Genomic DNA, 21,677 nt, shown 5'->3' with positions numbered 1-21,677 from the left:
CTATCCTGCGTCCGTAGTTCATACCCGCTTTGTCTTGTGTGTGTGTGTGTTTTTTATGTTTGTTTTTATTTTTCTTTTTGTGTTGTCGAAAACACACCACCTTACGATGTTATAAAACACATTTCATTAACAACTATTAGACTCGTTTTGTCGTTTCGCTTGTTTTTGTTTTCATCGCTTTTCTGTTTCCTCTAGTATTCCTCGTGTACATGGCCTAGACAGCTAAATGTCGAACACGAAAACGAGTGAAAACGAAAAGTAAAACACAAAGCTTTAAATAATTTAAAAATAGCAAAAACCTTCCCTAAAGCGAGTTTTGGCTGTCTTTAAAACACACTACGGAAACGGAAATACATTTCTCTTCAAATGAAAATAAATAAGTTGTTCTATCTTCCTTACAACTAGTCCCACACAAATTTTCCTTCCTCCTCTTTCTCTCTCTTTCTTTTCGTATTGTATTAAGCCAAGAGAAAAATAAGAAAGAGCTTCACGTTTGCTGTTTTGTATTTAAACCATTCTAAGCAGTGCTATTTGATTCTCAAGCCCATACATGACACGCAACTCGAACAGTGATTGCTTTGTTCCAAAAGAAAAGGCATCACCGTTACGTAACAACAAGGACACGTTTTGTTTCCTTTTATTGCAATGTAACCTGCCGCTTCCGTTTTGTCATTCTCTCTCTCTCTCTCTCTCTCTCTCTCTCTTTCTCTCTCTCTTTCTCTCTCTCTCTCTCTCTCTTTCTCTCTCTCCCTCTTTCCACCTTATGGTAACCCTGCGTTAAATTTAGTATTTTCAAATTCCATTCTTACTACCTTTCCCACCTTTCGTAACTGCTTACATGCACTTCCTTTTTTTGTATTCTATTTTACAATTTCCTTACCTAAATTTACCATATTGTTAAATTTGCATCAAAACCAGGTGGGATGTGTTTAAACTTTACTCGCTAGTTACTGTACCAAGCGCATTTATGTGTGTGTTTTGCGTTTTTGTGTTGTTCAGCTTTTATGTTACTGTCGTTTGCATAAAACACGTCTCCTTTTCCTTTTTTTCGTTACTGTTTGTTTTCTCTTTCTTCTTTCTCTGTTACAGCATCGTTGGGAGTGTTTCATTTTTTCCTTTCGTTGTCTTCTTCGTTTCCGTCCGTTTCAGTTTCTCTTAAAATCGGTTTGGCTTGTGTCTTTGATACTTTTGCGGTATACATGAATGTGTGTGTGAGTGTGTTTAACAATGAACGTGTTTTTGTATTTGAATGTGTATGTGAGGTTTCTTCACTATTTCTGAATAAAAACAAAAATAAAACACTAGTCTAAACGATTTTTTCCGTCCAGGCAGTTTCTTCATCTCCTTAGCTTCTTAGCATTAGCTCCCCTTACCTAACGCAAATTACTACACATTTAAGTACTGATTGGTTTCATTCTGACTTTGAGTGATTTTATATTTTTTTTCTCTTTCCTTCTTCTTTTTTTATCCTTTTCTCTATCTTTGCAATACACTTTTAATAGCCCCATTATTCGTTTGTTTTGTTACACATTTTGTTTTCCACTTATAGACAATAGAATGACGCTTGCTAGCAATATGTTTAATCCTGGGAAATACTATTTACACAGCATCCTTACTGTAAGTGACACAGTTCAGTGTATGAGTGAAATGTAAGAGAGATGCGATAGTGTCGTTCTCCCTCTCACACACATTCTTCCTCTCTCTCGCGCTCTCTTTGCGAATTAATTGTCAATGCATACTAGGACAAACTCCATGTCATGTTGGTGCACTGCACTACGCGCACACTACGATAATACTTGCTGTCTATCTGTCTGCTTGTCACTTGGTTCCCTCCTCAAAAAAAAGCTAATGAAATTGTTCTTCACCATCGATGGAGAAAATTAATTAACGTGTGTGTTTCGCGTGCGCGGGGGGAGTGTTGGGAAAAATAAATAATGATTGTCTTCTTCTCTTTATATAGAAAAACTTCTCTCCTTATGCTATTTACACACCTCTCTTTTGCCGCCAGTAGGAGATGGATTGATGGGGGAAGCAAGGTAAATGGTGGTGGGATGAAATGAAATTGTTCTTATAATGAATTTTATCTGTTTCTATTACGATGCTAAGCGAAAATGCTCTAAGGGGCTCTCTCGAATGGTTTTGATTTGATGTGTGAATTGGTTCGTTCGATTGGTTAGAGATTGGTCTAGTTTTCTTGCCACTACCACTCGGCGTTTGCCGTTTTCTACACGCTTATATTATGCTACAGGTATAGTATTCGTTGGTGCATTACTCCTATCCCGACACTCGCGTTCATTCCCACACCTCAGTCTGAGAGTTGTTAGCTGCTAGCACTACCGGAACTTCCCGTACTGCTCGTAGTACTACCGGTGCTACTCGCATTACTGCTGGTACTGCTGGCCGTCGTGTGCATCATCCTGGCGCCACGACCCGGCGTTACCAGCTCCACCTTGATGTTGGCCGTCGCCGTTACCTTGGTGTTTTGGTGTTCGCCACCATGATGGTGCGTCTCGACCGTCACTTCCGGCTGCAACACAATGCTCTGCAGTTCCGGTGCCTGCTGGTGATGGTGGTGATGGTAATGGTGCGCATGTGGATGACTATACACACCACCGACACCGCTAAGATTACCATCACTCATTATGCTACCCCCGAGAGAAGTCCCGGACGGCACTCCACCACCAACTCCACCCACCAAACCAACCGACGGTCTATGATGTCCGACCGATCCACCGGTAGTCTTTTCATGAATGGAAGGAATGGATGAAGCGGAACTCTTCCACGACTGGGGCTCTTCGGTGATGGTCGTTAGCGATGGTTCGTTGCTCAGGTTAACATTGTTGTGCTTGTGATGGTGATGCGGTTTCGAGCAGCTGCGCGAACACGATGATCGTTTGTTGTTCAACACGATCGGCTTCCCGCTCGATAGTTTGTTGATGCGCTTCGGTGGTGGCGACGGTGTCGAGATACGGTTGGCATACTGGAGCGGTATAATTTCTGCACCCGGACCGACTAAGCTTAGCAGGATGGGGAAGAAGAACAGTCCGTTGAGGGCTCCAATGACGTTCGCCGAGAGAAGCAACCAGAAGAAGTGTCGCACGACAAACTCAAACGAGGATGTGGAGAGCATAAATATAGCTAGTGCGGACGTTACCACACCATGTACGATCGGAGCGAACGAATGCTCCAAGGCTAGCTTGACGCGTCTATCCCGGTTTCCGATCGATGTGATAAAACCCTATTGAAAGCAAACGAAATACGAAAAAAGACGTTAGCAAAGACGTTCAGCAAAACAATTTCAGCTGCATCTCGCCTTATACTCACCAGCGACACATGCACGGTTATTCCCACGCCTAATCCAATACTTGCGATCAGTATGACGGCGGGTATTGCCGACAGCTTGATGCCAAGCAGAATCATCACACCGAGCAGCTGTATCAGCATCATCACCACATTAAACACGATCAATAGGGCGGCCCAGACTGATAGCAGCAATAGCGAGACGGAAACAAACACCGCCAGCAGGGCACACCCGATAGCTTTCAGTAGTCCCGGTCGTAGATTCATGTACTGTTCCCAGAAGATGAATGGAATGCCTGCAGGTGGAAAAAGGGAAGGTGTCTTAAAAACCGAGGCTAAAGGAAAAACGAGCGTCTGTAACCCTACCTGAGGGATAGTTTGGCAGACCGCGTGCTTCGAACTTGGAGCACAGTTCGCGTATCTGGCTGATCATCGTCTTGATATCGGCCGTATCGCTCAGCCCGTGCAGATAGAAGGGTAGCTGCGTGTAGGTTAACGGTGCACTCTTCGGAATTTTCAGCTCAAAATCGGACGGTGTGTGGAACCATTCGCGGGGCTCCGGTCGCAGATTACCCTGTGTGGGGGGTGGGGGGGGGGAAAGCATAGCAAAGAGTTGTTACAGACATTTCGACGAACAGGCCGGATGCTTCCAGAAAACGATCATCTTACCTGTGATGCACCGTAAGCAAGCACATCGTTCCAAGCCCAAGCGGAAAGATAGTTGTAGAACGCTTCCGGATTGATCACACCCTCCGAATCGACCAGCCGCACCTGCGTCACAAGGCTCTTGTCGATCGGGTTATCGACGTGCCCCGTCTGCACGAGCAGCTTGTACGCCAGGATCGCATCATTGCTTGCATTCGTATACCACCGTTCCTGGGTGATGCGACCCTCGCGATAATCCCGATCGAAAGCACGCTGCAGATTAATCAACCAATCCCGGAACAGGCTGAGCCAAAAGTCTGGCAGGCCACCATTATCGTTCTTGATCACGTGCGAAACCCGTACGTACGCTTCGTGATATTCGTGCAACAGTTTCTGATTGTTCGGATATTCGAAGTCACCCTGCGTGACCGCGAACATGCTGTAGAACCCGAACAGCTTACCCTGCACGCTCAGGAACCGATGCTCGTTCGTGTTTTGCGGGACCAGATCCGTCAGTTCCAGCCCATCCGGTAGCTTCATCGAGGCAAACAGTGACACACCGAGAATGCCGGACAGCAGCAACATGGCGAACACCTTCACCGAGCTGCGCGTTAGAAAGGGTGCGTAATGTTTCATCGCAAACCGGGACAGCGAAAAGCTGAGGCATGCCTTCGACTGACACTCAATCAGTGAGTCTTCCTCCTGTCGCTGTGCTTCGGCAGCGTTCTGCGATTGGGCCGGTGTTTGCTGCTGCTGCTGCTGCGACTGCGGCTGTTGCGTTTGCTGGTGGTAATGGTAGCGTTGTTTGTTCAGGTCGTGCGTAGTGTTTGGAAGCGCCGGCAGACAGCAGCACAGCACATCCGCACGCCCGGAACGTCGACGGCGCAGATCGAGTGAGATCATGGCCGGAAATACTAGCAGCACTGCGGCCAGATTGAACACCGTCAGGATGGCGCCCTGAAAGCAGAACACACGCAATGCCGGCACCGGGATGAGGGTGGCCGCGAAGAATGATCCAGCGGTGGAGGCACCGGCAAACAGTACACTCAAGCCCGCCTTCTTCAGCACCTGACCAGTTTGTTCGCTCGTGTCCCGCTCGGCGTACGCATGCGTCAGCACGAAGATGTGATCGACACCGAGCCCGAGCGCTAGGAATGGTATCACCTGCGTGGTGGCGGCATTGAACGCAATACCGAGCAATGCACAGAAGCCCAACCCGGCGGCCGTTGTAACCGTGATCAGCAGCACACCCGCCACACCGACGCCACTCTGTCCATTAATCCCATCCTTCCAGCGCAAAAGCGTACAGGCGGTGTAGAGCAAGATGATCGCAATACCGATACCGAGGCTGATCGGGTTCGGGTTCGAATGTTTCCCCAGGATATCGTCCAGCGTTGCCGACGAGAACGCGTACACGCCATAGTACGACAGTGGCTTCACTTCCGTTTGCATGATTTTGTTGACCTCAGCGGAAAACTTCTTCTGCCACGCATTCAACACCTCCGCCGCCTTCTCCGGGTTCCACCCGATATGGTGCACCTTGTAATGGTTGTTCCAGTAATCGTACAGCTCCCGTTCGCCCATCAGCTGGATCACGGTCTGCAACGCTTTGGCCGACTTTAGATGATGGGTTCGATTGCGCACCGCCCCACCAACCACCAGCTCTTCCGGCCAGTGCATATACTTCGCCGCGAATCCGTAGCAACCACCGGTTAAACTCGCACCAATGTCCGGCACCTGGCCGGACTTTTTGTTCGGTGCCGTTTCCGGACACTGTTTATCCTTCGGGTTGAGGCAAGGTTTTTCCGTGTAGCCCGTACTGATACCGGCCCGCTTCATGTACTGTTCCAGCGTTTCGAACGGAAACTGATAGTTCTGTGCCTTGATGTCTTTCAGCAACGTTTGCGGATTCAGTGACGTCCACTGCACTTTGTTCGTTTGTCCACTAAAAGCAGAAAATACCAAATGTGTGATTAGTACGTCCAACAAAAAACGGTTGAAGACCTTCCAATAACAAATAACTTACGGTATATGCACGGGATACTTGGGGCCAAGCAGTTTGCTACCCTCCCAGAAGCAGTCGAGGGGCGTTATGATCGCACACGGAATAATATTCTCGAAGATCTGCTCGATGAAGTGCGTATCGAAGCTAGGTATGCTCGGTGAGTAGCACATATCCTTCAAGCTCCACGTTATGTCGTACATGTGCACCGTCACCGATATCGCCTTCTTCACCACGTCCAGGTGCGTTAGTAACGCGTTCGGGTGCAGTATCGACGCGTCCATATCCTTTGGTGTCTGTATCAGCAGCTGGTGCGTCGACGAGTCCATCTCGCCGAGCGATTTCTGCGTGTAGGCGAGCTCATGCTCGAGCGATCCACCCTCCTGTATCCATAGCTGGTGCACCTTCGAGTGTACCGTTGCCGATTTCAACCCGACGCAGAACGTGCTGAGCACCAGTATCGCCACGAATAACACCTTGCCGGCGTGCTTCTGTATCGAACAGCCTAGGTTGTAAAGATATTGCTGGAACAGGGAACGCATGTACACCGAGGACCTTCTCCCCCGAGCTTTACCCTGTTGTGGAAGATAGATAAAAAAAAAGGGAATTGAGGTTAGAAGAGTGCTCTTAACGGTCGTTTCAAAAATAATTGAACAGATTAAATCAAGTAATATTACAAAAGTTCGACGTTGATCACCTCTTTCCCACCGAAGAAAACCTCCATTTTTTCTACGCCCAGGAACACCCAGACAACGGATGTCATTAAAGGGGCGCCTTGCAGGTCGTGCAGGTTAATTGACTCCTCACGTACCCACACACACACACACATATGAGCGAGAAGTGTAATTGAGCGTTAAAACTGAACTACCGCACATGATGATCATATGCCACCGCGGTGAGCCGTAAAACCGCAAAAGCTTGAGGGTTTCCTAACCTCACTTCTTAACCCCACAGTTCCAGTAGCAATTCCACCATAAGGCAGCTGGGTTGGAACCCGGGGCTAAAGAAGGTTTATGGTAAACCAAGGGATCCACCTTTTGTTTTACTTCTTGTTGGCCATTCGTCTGTCCGGTCCGGTTTCGGGTTCCATCAACCGTACCGTGATTTTGGTTACTCGACTGGAAAATCATACCACAACTGACCATCCATCTTAATGCCCCAGCGTAGAGCGGCACCCATCTCTACCCTCGGGGGTACAATATCAAGTTTCCCAACAAACAAACCCTCCAAACAATCGTGGGGGGGAGGGAGGGATAGTGTCCTCCCTGTGTAATGGCAGGATTAAAGGTGAAGAAGATCTTCCTCGTCCGGACCAAAAATACTTCTACCAGCACCACCCGCAGGGTGATCATCTTCCCTCGATTCGGTGTATAGAAGTTCGAAGTTGGGAACACCCGCGGGCAAACAAACGAACGGGACGACCGACGGATGAGGAAGGTGCGGATCTCCGTATTGGATTACGACGACTACGGGAATTTTTTGCGACCACCCCGGAGCCTTTCGCACTGTGACAGGCTGTGACAGGCTGTGTACCTTTACGCCAGGAAGCCCTGGAACATCTGGAAGGCGTACACGGTTTATGCGACGTCATGGATGGGAGAGATCAATCGATTCGCTACATTATCTCCCTGCTGTTGTTTTTTTTTTCGCAAACAGCTTCCGTAAATTTTGCACCAAATGCTTCTGTACGATTCGCAAGTCATCGTTTTTTTTTGTTGTGTGGCAGCAGGTCGGCGTGGTTGTCCGGTGCGAGACCCCCGGTGCGTAATTCGGTTGTCGGTAGAGAATGACAGAATTTATAATCGCGCACACCATATTGGGGACGCTTGTGCGAGAGCGTTTGGGATGAACTTTGTGCGCTACAGAAAAAAAAGATCATATTTCGGGGTACGGTAAAGAAAGAAACCAATGAAGGCTCTACCGATGAAGGATGCCTGGAATGTCCCGACACTGCTCCACATACCGTGGATACCTTTTGTTCGCTCTATACGAATAAAGTTTCACACGGTTAACCAATCCCTCTTGAGGGGCGCGCGCTAGGGCATCTCCAAAATGAAGTGATTTCGCATCGATCGTTACGCCAACGTGTCTGTGCGCTTCTTTCCCACTTCTTTGCTATTAAAATCCAATCGCAACAACCAATTCCCTTGGGCCTGCGATGCGCTACGGTTCGTCTCTATTCTCCTTCTTTCCCATCGAAACGGCACGGATAGGGCAACACACCCTCGAGAGATTTCCCGCGAGACCAGGCAACCTGGGAACATCTTAATTAAAACAAATGTTTACGTCTTAATCTTGCTGCGGTGTGGCGCTGTGGTTTTCTGTGTGCCATGCTTGCCGCGTGTCCCAAACGATCAATCAAGGCACGGGCTGCTGCTACTCGTGCACGAACCCCCTTGGGGAAAAGAAAAACACACCGCGAAATCGCATCGCAGTAGGTGAAATGAATCACCGAAGAGTGGAACTAGCATTCCATGGGTGGGGATTGACAACTATAGTGGCCAAAATTTATACACCCGCCGTACGGGAAAGATTAATCAAACCAACAGTGGAGTGGAGATGTCGCGTTGGCTTTTCTGGAGAAAGCAAGTGAATGGAATAGATAAGGGGAGCATGGGGTGAAAAAGACCTCGCTTGTAGAAAGGAAACATGGTACGGAGGGGGCCTTGGTACAAGCGAAAGGAAAGCGCACGTCCGAGAAGGGTACGATGATCTAACCTACGCTGGCAATGCTAGGCAATGGAAAGCCATGTGCCAGGAGGTCTATGCTGAGGGTTCGTTTCGTCCGAGTCGCCCACTGAGATCCATTCGTGTGGTGGAGACCCATTTTAGACCCTCACAAAACATCCAACGACAGATCTCCGGGAATCGATATCGCACACACTCGCCTACTGAGGTAGATTTGTAGCAAAAGCCCTACGCGGGATTATCGGGTGATCCGATACACAAACCCCGAAACTCCTATTGTAGAAATCCAGTCACTGTTGTCTCACCTGGGACGTGAGATGCCTGCGGATTTCAGCTCCATTTCAGGGTTTCTGTGTGTCGTGCCGTGTGAGCCCTTTTTTGTTACCAGGATCGGATGTCACCGCTTACGCATTTCCGCTGTATACGGCAACGTTCAACAGCTCGCGGCACTGAGCAGCAGCGTTTCGATATAAATCAAAGATTATCACCCAGCTCGCGCTAGGGGCCCCGTATCACGCCCCACAGCAAACAGCACGTTCGGGGTGGAACTAGCATTTCTTGTCCATTGCCTTCGCAAACTAGGGCCACAGGAAAAGCGAAACGGTACTGGTTTTTTTAACGAGTATCGGAGTGTACGATTCGGTCGCAACTATGAATGGTTCCTGGTTGTTTTCTTTCTTTCATTTCCGTTCCCATGGAATGCTCGCTGGGTTGGAACCGGTGTGACAACGGCCGGAGAGGGGGGGAGGTTTGGAGCAGCACCCCAACAGCATTCCGTAAGTGATGGATGTGTAAATGCTGTTTATTTGTGTATGCAAACACATAATTGCTGTTAAGTCCCGATTCCCGATGTTACCCCCGAGAGGGACGAGTTTGGGTTGGGTTTGGCGTGACTGCTGCTGCGCCCGGGTCTACTCGGTGCCATTGAAGAAAATGGACATTAATTACCAACAATGTAGTGTGTACTCAGGGCTCATTAACATTGTCTTTTATGCGTTTTACGCTCAGCTCCAGATGTATTCAACCATGAACTTTGTGGATGCGTTCGTAAGATTTCTTCCAATCTCGAATGCGCACGTCCCTTTCGACCGAGAGATCCAATTCTTTACCGTGCAAGATGTCAAAGATCTCTTGGATCTCTTGGATCTTTCGATCCGATTTTATTGGAGCTTCAACTCGTATCGAATGAATTCAATGTCTTTGCTACACAAATATACCGGATACATCAGCAAACAAGATCCTTTAGATGTCTAACATCTCGCAGACTAACGTAAAGTGATGATCTTCCGGCGCAACCTTCGTGTCAATGTAGTCGTCTTCCTGCGACACAAGGCCACGGCCGGTTTTACCAGACACGGGCACATCTGCACACCAGCCCTTAGAATTGTACCGTTTGCCACAGCGCGTGTGTGAAGTTTCCCCTCATTTGAATGTGAATATTCAAAGAATTCGTAAAACTAACATCCGTTTTCATTTCCACATGAAAAGCCGTAATGCTTGGCATTGCCCTTTCCCCGTGCGTCTGTTGACGGCCGTCTTTTTCCCGGGGCCCCGGGTAGAGTTGTGGGTCATAAATCGTCGTATCGTTACACCATGTTTTACGCTTTCAACACGGCGTTCCGGATGATTGGATGTGACGAGGCGCGGCTTCCTCCACGGTCCCTGTCCTCCCGATGTGATTGCGGCCACTTCACAGACGTACATAAAACACCACTGACGCATTGGTTCATAAAATGGCATACAATCTTCACCACCGCCGCTGCTTCGCCGAAGGGTACCGATGACTCTGACGATGCGCACTAGACATCATTCGCTCCCGCTCGATCTTTCGTGTGCCATGTGTTCGCGCATTTAGTTTTGCAGCAAAAATACTAACCACGAGACGTACACAACCCCCGCGTGTAACGGAGTGAGAGCGTTTCGTTTGATGTCTGTACAGGCGAAATCTTCGACAACGAATGCAACGGCGTAACATTGTACGTTTATGGCAGAGTGCCGTCAGAAAACAACGGGGATCTCCGACGACTTCGTAGCTAATCCAAACTCCCAAAAAGAAACACGACGATCTGCTGTTTCTGCAGTGTAATCCGAGAAGGGTTTTTTTGTCGCTGGGTGTGTGTGTGATTCTTCGTTTCCTTTTTAATGACTTCCTTCCTTCCAGGAAGCTGTGCCATCCTAACTGGCTACGGTGCCTTCAGCAATAGCCCGCTTCGCTCTGAGCCCGTTAGCTCCCGTGGTTAGAGCGTATAACCGAGCGCTTGTGCTTCTATATGTGACCAGCGTGTGATGGATCTCTAATTTTCCGCTCGAAGCTTGTCGAATTCCAAAAAAAAACCCGATCTTCAGCATCGTTTCGTAATGCCCAGACACATTCCAGCCGCGTTTTGCTGCTTCTGAATGCGAGAATAGCAATCGGCAGAACGGCAGCGACCCTGCTGTGATAATAAATGATCTTTGCAATATTTTTTCTTCTCCTGTTCGTTTGCGCACCACAACCGCAAAGATCATCATCATCATCGTTGGCCAGAGCTCAGGAGACGGTGGTGAAGGCACCAGGTAAATAGAGACATTGAAACCGATGATCCACAGATGGCCGGTAGGAATCGGGTCGAAAGCCGCGCTTCTCGCGGGACCACCCGAATGAAGCGGGCCGTGTGGCCTTTTGTTCCACAAAGAGCACCGAGAGGAGCCTTGGCTAGTTATGCTGCTCTTTATGCGCGGTCTCTAAAAAAAACCCAAGGAAACGATCCATCGCCTCCGTCCCGCTTTAGCTTTATCACTCTCCTCCATTTAGCTCGCTATCAGAGAGGCTGCGATAAAAGCTAAATAAAACCCTACCCCGAGCCGATGAGCCGAAACTTGTTAGGTCTATAATAATGCTCGCTGGTCTTCAATGTTTTTATGCCTCGGTTGGTGCTCGCTTCTCCTTACCTTGCGCCTTCACGCGAGCGACCCTCGTGGGCCACCAAAGAGGAGCCATAAGCTCGAACCGCTTGCAACTCTTTTATGAGCATCAGCGGGAGGTCTAGTGACTCTCCGATACCTGGGGAACCAGAAATGGGTGAGTGAACTAGACCAAGGTGGACGGGAGGGAGCTCCGATGACTTCCCCGCAATCTACACACACTCTCTCTCTCTCAGCATCATGCACAAACGACCTTCACCGAGCTCTGGGGTCGGGTGAAGGATACTATAGTGACCACCCCACAGTCAAAGTGAAAGACAGAAACTCTCCGCCCAAAAAACCCACCAGACCCACCACCAGGTGAGATAAGCGGCAAGGTTTGACCATTGGGTACCCTTTCGTGTGCATGTAAAGCCATTAGCTTTCGGGCCCAACCTAACGAAAACATGGCCAGAATGACAGATTTACCCGGATGGATATACATCCGGATCTGAATATCTTCATGAGGCTCTTTCGAGTGAGCTTAAGATATCCGCCGCCCGAACAGAATGGTAATGAGCACGGTTCGAGTCGAACTTGAACGAGGGTCTCACACCATTCTACGTCTGCGGAAGATGTCTGCGACGTTAACTCGCGTCTTGCAACTTCCTGCCCATTAGAGATAGGCCCAACCATTACCTCAATAACGTACAATCCCGGCTGGAGCTGGCTATTACCTTTATGGTTATTGCACTCTTCCAGGTTCCACAGGTTCCTCTCCAGGAGGACCACAACACCGTAGACATCGTACATTTGTGCATGTTTATATTGCAATACACGGCTGGTGTGCAAATGTGCAATTGCAGCCCCTATCATCACCACCAACGGTGTGTGGGAGAGGTAGATTCTTTCTGTGGAATCAGAATCACTGGATCGCTGAAAGTATTTTACCATCACGTCCAGGGATAGTGGAGGTATTGTAAATCTCTCCTTTGCCCTTTCCTTGTTTTACAACCATCCCTCGGACATGTGTCCTACATATACGAGCATTCGAAGGATGCACATTCCTTCCCGGTTGGTGGCACAGTTCGTTCGTACATGGTACGTCATTCTCGGCCGAAAAAGGAATTCCACATGAGCATGCTTTACTGTCCGTAGCATGCACACAGTTTATTGACATACTTTCGCCATTCGCCGGGCGAGCCACTTATAAAATGGTTACTGTTTTGATTGCACTCTCCACTCTCGGGCCAAACCCCGCCGGGTTGTGACCTTGCGGAATGGAAGTAAAATGTACATGGTGGCCTCGGTTGGCCATCAGAACCCTCGGACGCTTTTGTTTGAGGAACGAGCAGCAGTTTATGAGGGATACACAAATATGCGCGCTCTAACCTGTTGAAGCTGGACAGCAACGGAAAACAAAACCACCGGGAAAAGGTGTGCGAGTGATCCGCAACGCTTGTGACATGGGTGTCCTTGGGATAAGATTGTGCACCGAAATCCCATCATAAATCCGATTATACCTTCGCTTTATTCTTGGTAGCGCATGAAAGGTAGTCCCTCACCCGGAGGACCTGCAGAAGATCCCAAAAGAAAAACAACAAGCTTGTTCGTTAATCATATTCGCACAAACGAATATGTCCGGAATGCACTCCAGAGGGTGCAGTAAAACGAGCATGTGTATTCAGCCTTGAAACAGCATCAGGGACACTACCCCGTTGCCATCTAAACGGAACCCTCGTTTTACAGCTCTCTGCAGCATGTGCAGAATGTTTTCGTTACCTTAAACATCCGGACCTTCAGGCGTGCATCAAGCACCAACAACTGCTACCGGGGCTATGGGCGAATCTCGCACCGATTGACTTCTAGAGCCGTTCGGGTTTACAAAATCGACCCTAATCGAAGAAGGCCCTCACAAGATATTACCAATCTTTTACTGCTAATTAATGCGGCCCGTCCGTCGGTAAGAGGATCGTGAAACTGCAAACCGAACGCGCCGAAATAAATCGAAACGGGCCGCAAAAATTGTTTTGCCCGCAAGCTTCACACAAATCATCCACTTTCAGCCCCGGCCTGTGTTTGGTCGTATAATTTAGGTGTATCATTCGATCGTGCCAACGCAAAACATAATCCCCACGTGCGTGAGGGACTGATGGTGGTGGGCAAGTCCGGTCCCCCGGTCCGGTTGGATGATTTATTGCAAAATTATTGGAAACCCAAAACCGAGTGGAAATCCAATCGTGCAGACGGGCGAAAAATTCTACCTTCGGTAAAGGCAAATAATCATCAAAAGGTGTATCTCAAAAATAAGGCCACGATGATCCTCGCGCAGGTCTTGAGGGGTTCTCGCTGCTGTTGGAGCATACCATCCCAATGGTATGCTTAGAATTAGCCCCTCTAGAGGACCAGCTGTTTGTGTTTGTGTGTGGGATTTGATTTTCGTTCTTTTTTTTTCGCGTTCGGGGCGATTTTTCCACGAAATTTCGCTCAATTAAGAGAGCAGATGTCTAAAGGCCCGGAGGAGGTTTAATTTTTCCTGTTGCTAACCTCACAGCAAACTGATTAGTGAGTAAAACTTCCATAAGATTATTGTATGGTAAACGGCAAATTCCAATCATTCTAACTCGGAAGACATCCCTGGTAGCAAAGTTTGAAGAATTGTTGATCTTTTCCATCAGATCAACTATTAGGGAGCTATAAAATCTAACAACCGTATTCCATGCTGGATGAATCCATCTAAACGATCGCATTCTAAGTTTATTCTGAAAACAGTAAGCCCTAACGAAGTCCCCCACACGAAGATCAGGTAGAGTCCCTTATGTACGTCTTCATTAATGGATGTTCCAATGGTTCAGGGGACCCACCAAGAACGGAGTCATACTAAATTATGCCCGCTCCAAACGCCCGCCAGAGCAAGTGGACAAACATTTTTATGTTAATTGATTAAGCATGTTAATATTTACGATCGTGAAGCTCTCGATTTCATCGCGGCTCACGCGGTTCGGACAGCCGCTGGGAAAAGGTAAATCTGATACTCCACCATTCAAACCCGGAACGATTTCCGATAGTGACGATCTTCGGAATGATCTTACTATTTCGTTTCATGCTAAATTAAGAAAGGTGATTCCAAGTATTCAACCCGAAGCAGTGTCGTCCACAATAGGAGAAAGAATGCCACCCAGTCCGGTCTGGATATCCACTCTACTCAGATAAGGCTAGAGCTCGGGTGCGGAATTCGGAACTCGTACTGCCTAGCGAAGGAGATTCTGCAGTTCCCCGCGAGCATGGCGAACGCATGCGTAACGGATTTATTTCACTCTCGCACGTTCCGAACACAAGCGACGAGTTGCCGATCGTACGCACCTCGATCGCAGTTGAGTCGTTTCGTTGCCGTTGCCTTTTATTCTCCAACAAACCCATTCGGACCCAACGGCCAGCGAAGATGGACCACGAGCGGGTGTGCTTGTGTATGTATGTCTGCTGTGTCCCTTGAACACCTCCCCTCTGTATTCTCGCTTCACCAAGCGCTGGACAACTTCATCAACCATCAACTCCGCTGCTTTCGTGAGCTCCCATCCCTACCCCGACCCATAATATACCGGTGGCCTTTCGTGGTTCCATCTTTCGCCCGTCATCTTCGCCGGTGGCGGTCGAGGTTTTGTGAAGGAAAGTTGATTTGGTTTGGGAAAATTATAGCGAACCGGTTGTTAAGCCCTCCCCCTCCTCCCGAGTCGCTTTACCCTCCTGCATGCCTTCTTCATTATGCTTTGCGCTTTGTGTGTGCCCGCTAGCGTCCACAGCACGGTGGGATCCGAGGCGAGGTAAATAAGACGTCGTCAGGTGTGCCGTCGACTTTGGGCTTTGGCGTAAGTTGCCATCAACATACCGACAACAACGGCGCAGCTCTCTCAGGGATGGTTGATGGGTGGTTCGTTTTTTTCATTTCCTTCTCACTGTACGTGCGTGCCCGGCGTGTGGCAGTGGGTTGTGGTCTCGTTTTTTTTTATATATTTTCGTTCCGTATACTTCTTTACTGCATCTTTCCTTCGTTCCTTACGGGAATCAATTGCTCCATAGAAGGCGAGCTACGCGGAGGATAACCTGTCTGCCTCCCGGTTCCTGGAAATTGTGTCAAATTCTAGGAAATTAAGGAAATTTATGCTTCTTACCTAGCAATTAGCCATTCCGAGGCAATCCCTTTACCACCCTGAACGTGCGTTCTACCTTTTTTTCCGTGGAGTTTCTCGCGGAGTGCGCTGAGGTTTCGAGAAGAGATCGGTTACCGTACATATTTTATCTTGCCGGGCACGCAACGATCTTATCTCCAGTACGGGTGTGTGTTCAGGCACTCGCACGCACCCGGGTTTGTCTAAAGTTCTGAGTTTATCTATGGTAATGTTATGCATCTTGAAGTCGGCCATAGCACTGCTTACAGTTTCAAATACGCTTTACAAAGCTACTTTTTGCTTGAAAACATGCTCATCAAGAACAACATTCTGAGATCATGCTTTGCCGACCAACAAGAAGGACAATAGAATCCTTCGGTCAAAAAGCATTGGTATTCGTGACAAGCGATGAAGACCTTCAAGTTTAATGAAAATTCAACCATTATTCTAGGAAAAAGGAAAAGGAACCCTTGCGCTTGAACCTGCGTACAGGCAAGGTCAAGAAGACTCGTCCAAAAAGGACCTCCCCAGGGGGTTTACAAACATTACGACGAATTCTGATGAAAACAGAAAGAAAAACATAACCAAGGCGTGCTAAACTGTTGTTCCCGTCTACGACCTGCTCGGCATCCTACTGTCCTTCTAGGGATTTTCGAGAGAACCTACCGGAATGAAACAGAAACAGTGCTGAATGCATATGCTATTCTCGGTAACATCACTTCGAAGGGATCTGTGGACGTATGTGTTTTCGTCCTTACTGCTAAACACGCACACATGTTGCATCGTCCTTCTCTTTCTAAGAAGACCGCCAGAGAAGTCACAAAACCCGAAGTAAAACACATTCTACTTTGCTCTAATTCTGAACAACACAAAAAACGACCCACATCAAATACATGACGCGGAGCTCAGGCAGCAGCTGTTTCCAAAGGAATCGGAAGCCTTCAAAAAACCCAAAGTCTTCTAACATCTACATTCCCAATGAATTGCTGCGAATCGTTTTGCTCAATGATGTCTACACTACTCACCAATATCTGATCGCACGAACAAGATGAGAATGATGATGATGATGGTGATGAGAAGGAAGAAGTCTGGATGATGTAATCCTGAAGCCACCCAGATAAAACTTCAACATAGACATTAGAAGCTGTTGCGACTCAATACGCCCCGACGACGCCCTAATCGATCGGGGTTAGCCCTCTCCGCCCACAGAGGGCCCCGGTGTCTTTCATGCCCTCTGCAGGATCCACAGAGATCTGATGTCTTAACCGCCGCCGTGCCGGGTGATCTTCCTCTGATCTTTCCTATTCTACTGCGCGCTCGCGCGCACACACAACGCCAGCGAGACGGAGCGATCATCATAACGAATGCGCATGGGAAAAACGTGGAAGCCGCAATGGCAAAAGGACGGCACTGAGAGGAGTATTATGTTGGTGCTTTTTTTTTTATTTGGTTTCTACCAACTTCATCTTCCTTTGGCGCCTTTGCGGTCGCGGCACCGGGCTAAACCCCGGACACAGGGGCGGATCTGGACAGGGGGTCCGTTGAGCCGCACTCAGCCGCCTTTAAATTATGTTCCGATAATTTCTTAATATAATTTTCTCATTCCCTGCCATGCCTACGGTTTCGGGCCTTGCGGTTGGTCCTGTTGGGGGATTTGTGTATGGTTTTTTTTGTTGGCCTTTTGCTCATTGGTTCGGAGAAACCCGCACCTCAAAAGCCGTAGCCGTACGCATCATAACTTTGGCATTTCACTGAACCAAACGTGCATCCGAGCGGACCGGTGCGTGGCCCGTTTTGCGTGTGCGTGCCGTCGTGCTGGAATACCGAAATAAAAAAAAAAAACACCCAACTTCAGCGCGCTACAGCAGCCAACGCCAACCCTGTCCAGACGGACATCATTCATCCTGGCGTCTCATAATTTTCGGACCACGATAATTATGCGGCCGTGCTCAAATTTGGGTCTGCCGGAGCAGTGGTGTTCTGCCAGGCGTGTGGATGTGTTGAATTCGTACAGCATCGGCAAGGGGCACCAAACAACCCAACCACAAATGAAGAAACAAATGTCTCTATTAGGGGTTTTTCCCGGGGGTCTGGGTTATGTGGAAAACAAACTTTTGCCGTTGCATGTGCCGCTCATTTAGAATTATTGTTCATTTTAAAACCAAAACTCCTAGCAACTAAATGGTGCACCAAATGATTTCAATTATCTTGATTATATACGTTCTTTGCGGTAATGATGTTGGAATTTAAACACTATGATTAGCAAACTGGAACATACTCTTACACTTTTGTAAATGTAAATACATATAATAAGCCTTGTGCTGGCGGAAAAACGCGACAGGATAGGTTGAGATACTAATTAGTTGGAAATAAAAACTGAAGTTCCATGTTTCCGTTTCCGGTCATCAACATTGTAAGAGCCTTGGTCTATTGGTGGATACTACGCGAAGATCTTTCAAGTTTAGTTACTTGTGGACATCCATGACTCGACTTCAATTGCGAGTCACGTTCAGTGAGCTATAGCGAACTTCAATCGGAGTTGTATGGAGTTTCCAGTATTCCAAGCAATCCAATCTATAGAATAAGAAAAACTTTGCTATGTTCATCACGTCCACTAGTAGTGGAGTTTCAATTTGGCAGCTCCAATTCCTAAGAGTAAGTTCAAAATATGTGCATCTTTGAACTCTCGTCCAAGTTAATGCAACTCTTTTCAAGTTGCTTATATAGCTCCACAATTCTAAGAGTTCCAATTTTACTATACTCATATTTCAATGCTTCAGAATTCTAATAGTTCAGGGTCTAAGATTTATATCTTATAGTGTGTAACGTATAAAAAGGAAGTTTATTTGATGGACTGGTCGCACTGGGGATACATTCACCTCTGTTTTCCCGATGTTTGATGGCGACCAGCCGACCATCACAATCTGATTGGGTTGAGAGAAGAACCTGCTTCCTGCCTTTAACAGGCAACTGTATCGTAAGTGGGTGGATGCTGGTGAAATTAGACTCGTTTCTCTGCTACACGACACAAACAGAGTGTAAAATACACAAAAACCCCACCGAGAAGCAACCGTTTGTTATGAAGATCCATCCGCGAACTGACACTCGGATGCATGTTATCTGTCAAACATTGTCAAACGTCACCGCCTACTGGATGTATTTGAGAGCATCGCGCACCAAATGAAATCAAATTCGGAAATGTTTCATTGCCATAGTAACGCTCCACCAATTGCCGTCTCACATAGCCGGATGTGATTATGAAAGTAAATATCGATCAATGTCCATGCATCCGCAGCCCGACACTGACGGCATGTTAATGATGTTCAACACCAGCAGCAGCAGCAGCAGCACATCAATTGGCACACGGTGGGTTGTTTTTGTTTTCGAATAACAAAATAACAACACGCTTCTTCCGGTTGCAAAGCTGCACGAAAAACACATGAAAACATCGTTCGGCGGGGAAAGATTTCAGACTTCCTTTTTCCGCTATTGTGTATAAATAGATGGGTTCTTTTCATCCCATTTTCCACCGCTTTAGCAGGCAGCAAAAACCGGGGAAAATGCACCTAATTAATGTGTCATCGTGAAATGATGAAGATTCTCACATTTCTCGCGGTGAGTAGTAATGATGAAATCAATAGCCAGTAGCTCGTACGAAACACTTTTCGACCGTGATCGTCTCGCTTCCTTCCCGTGTGGGGTTTTTTTTCGGTGTAGACACAGGCGCTGCTCACAAAGGAAACACGTGGTTAGGATAAAATAAAGCGTCGGTGTTGATTTCATGTGCGGGCACACTGTTACGCGCGTGTTGTTTTTCTATCGCATGCTTCCTGTGCAATGTTTTCGATCGTAATTATGCTGCAGAGCCTTTCGTTGAAAGGAAATGCTTCGGCCCGTTTGTTTTTTTTTTTGTTGTGCTTTGTGGGGAACTCGCCAGCGTCAGTTTCGGGGCGTGTTTCATCATTAAAGGATGAGCATGCGAATTGTTACAAAGTAACGTGGCCGTGCACGAAACGAATCCGTCGTCACCAGCACCACCACCACCACCATTGTCGCTTGAGGCCCCAAAACCCGACAGAACCCGTCAGTCAAACGTGCATATGGTTTTGCCTTTCTTTGGTGGTGGTGATGGGGGGTTTTCCCCCCCTTAACCCGTTCAAAAAGGGTTTGGCGAATGTAGCAAACCACCGTAGAACCAGTCCTACACAGCAACACCAGTGCTTAACAAGGGGCAAAATGGGCATTTAGAACCTGGTTCTCTCGGCCTGTCGCCCGGAGAGAACAAGCCCGACCCAAGCGAAGTGATCAAGCGAAGAAGGAAAGGAACGTATACCTATGATAAACCGTACATCCAATATAGCTGGAGGATCGCGTGCGTGTGGGCTGGCCAAACATGCGCCACACGACAATGTTAGCATACATTTTCCATTCCCTTTACCGTTGCTTCCCTCCCCTACTACCCCTGACCCGGCCGAAAAAAAAACGAAGGGGTGGGATTGGTGGGATTATGTTTTTTGGGATCATTTTTCTTTCTTTCCAATCTCTCTTTTTGGGAAAGATTTATCGACCACAGGCGGAGCAGGGGTGCACAACATCCCCGATCCCCATCGCGCCTGCAAGGGGTTTTAGGTGTCGTCTAAGCGCGATGACTTACTTCAATTTATATTCGTTTCGAATGTGTCGTGCGTGTGTGTGTGTGTGTGTGTGTTTCTCCTCCTCTTTCCCCTACAGCCCCACCGCCGAACCGAACGGACGAGGTGGGGGGATTAGAAAATTGGAATATACATTTTATTAGATCAAACAACACTGAAAAGCCCACGGGAACCGGAATATATCAAACACAATTGGACAGGACGTTGGACAGTGTCGAGATATAAGCATGAAACACGGTCACAAAAATGTTGCGATCCGTCGCTATACATTGTATGGTGATCTTAGGATGGGGGCAGAAAGATGAAGAAAGGATGAAAAAAAAGGCACAAACCTCACCAGAACCATACTTTACGGTCACCACCCATGAACCCGATCGATCTTCCGCGATCGGATGACAAACGGCAAACGTGTGTGTGGGAGGGGGGGGGGGGGGCGGCTCTGGGTGGGGGAAACAGTGAAAAGCAGGGCACTCAAACATAAAGCCGCGGTAGGTATAAAGTTTCGTCAGCACCCCAAAAAGAACATCGAAGCTCACCCATTTACGGCCCACACTTGGCCCGGCCCGGTTAAATGGGCGCGGATTATCGTGTGTGCGCGCGCGAGGGGAAAAAAGAATTTTCATTCCAATTTCCGGTTCCAGTCGGCCTGGGGACCGGAGGTGAATCGCTGCACCAGGAAATGGTTTCTCGGTCGGGCTGGCGGCCGGGCAACGCTACCGCGACCATAAATTATGACACAATTTAATCTTTTACCCATCGGTGAGCAGTTATTTATTGCGGGGTTGGCTGCGATCCCTGCAATCGTGGTGGGTCTTTGAGCTTTTTTTCTCCCCCCCCTCAGATAGTGTGTTTTCCCTCCCGTAAAACGCTGGCACACACAGATAAGCTGAGCAGGGAGGGAACATATTTAGCCAGATTACCCGTTTTGGATGTGCGCATTGCGCTATCACACAGCTACGAATGGACGATAAAATTTATGGCTAAGACATGCCACAGATTAAACGCCTTGCCAACCATTCCGCCGTCGTTGCTAAATAGACAAATGCTAAACGTAAAGCTATTAAAGTGCTGTTTGCAAACTGCATTTTTAATTAACAACTTACGCCCATACGTGGTGCAAACAAATCGAATGACAACCGATCACGATCATCATTCCACCCTCTCCCATTCAGTTGTTGCTTTAATTGAATTAATTCCATAAAGATAGGAATTTACATATTTGTTTGTTTGTTGTTATTTGTACCACCAGTGTGGTTGTGACGGGGCGCCAGACAGACGGCTTTGCGTTCAAAAGGCACGCAAACGAGCGCAAATAATGCAATAAATTCGTGCAATAAACGA

The 21,677-nt window shown here is 47.8% G+C and overlaps 1 protein-coding gene across 2 annotated transcripts in view; it reads right to left on the bottom strand.

The window, feature by feature from the left end:
- Window positions 1–621: 621 nt before the first annotated feature.
- The window catches only part of LOC128297068 (protein patched), a 38,504-nt gene continuing 17,448 nt past the window's right edge, over window positions 622–21,677 (bottom strand). Inside the window, exons 2-7 of one of the 2 annotated variants that reach the window (XM_053032631.1) lie at window positions 5,972–6,522; window positions 3,970–5,890; window positions 3,667–3,874; window positions 3,325–3,596; window positions 2,726–3,238; window positions 622–2,560 (exon numbers count right to left, since the gene is read on the bottom strand). In XM_053032631.1, coding sequence (XP_052888591.1) covers window positions 2,321–2,560; window positions 2,726–3,238; window positions 3,325–3,596; window positions 3,667–3,874; window positions 3,970–5,890; window positions 5,972–6,522 — 3,705 coding nt within the window. In that variant the 3' untranslated portion in view covers window positions 622–2,320. Of the gene's footprint in view, window positions 3,239–3,324; window positions 3,597–3,666; window positions 3,875–3,969; window positions 5,891–5,971; window positions 6,523–21,677 lie in introns of both variants that reach the window. The other variant, XM_053032629.1, reaches the window with a different exon arrangement.

This window comes from Anopheles moucheti, chromosome 2 (assembly GCF_943734755.1).
Source record: "Anopheles moucheti chromosome 2, idAnoMoucSN_F20_07, whole genome shotgun sequence".
Taxonomy (NCBI): Eukaryota; Metazoa; Arthropoda; class Insecta; order Diptera; family Culicidae; genus Anopheles; species Anopheles moucheti.
This window is presented reverse-complemented; position numbering and strand designations above follow the sequence as displayed.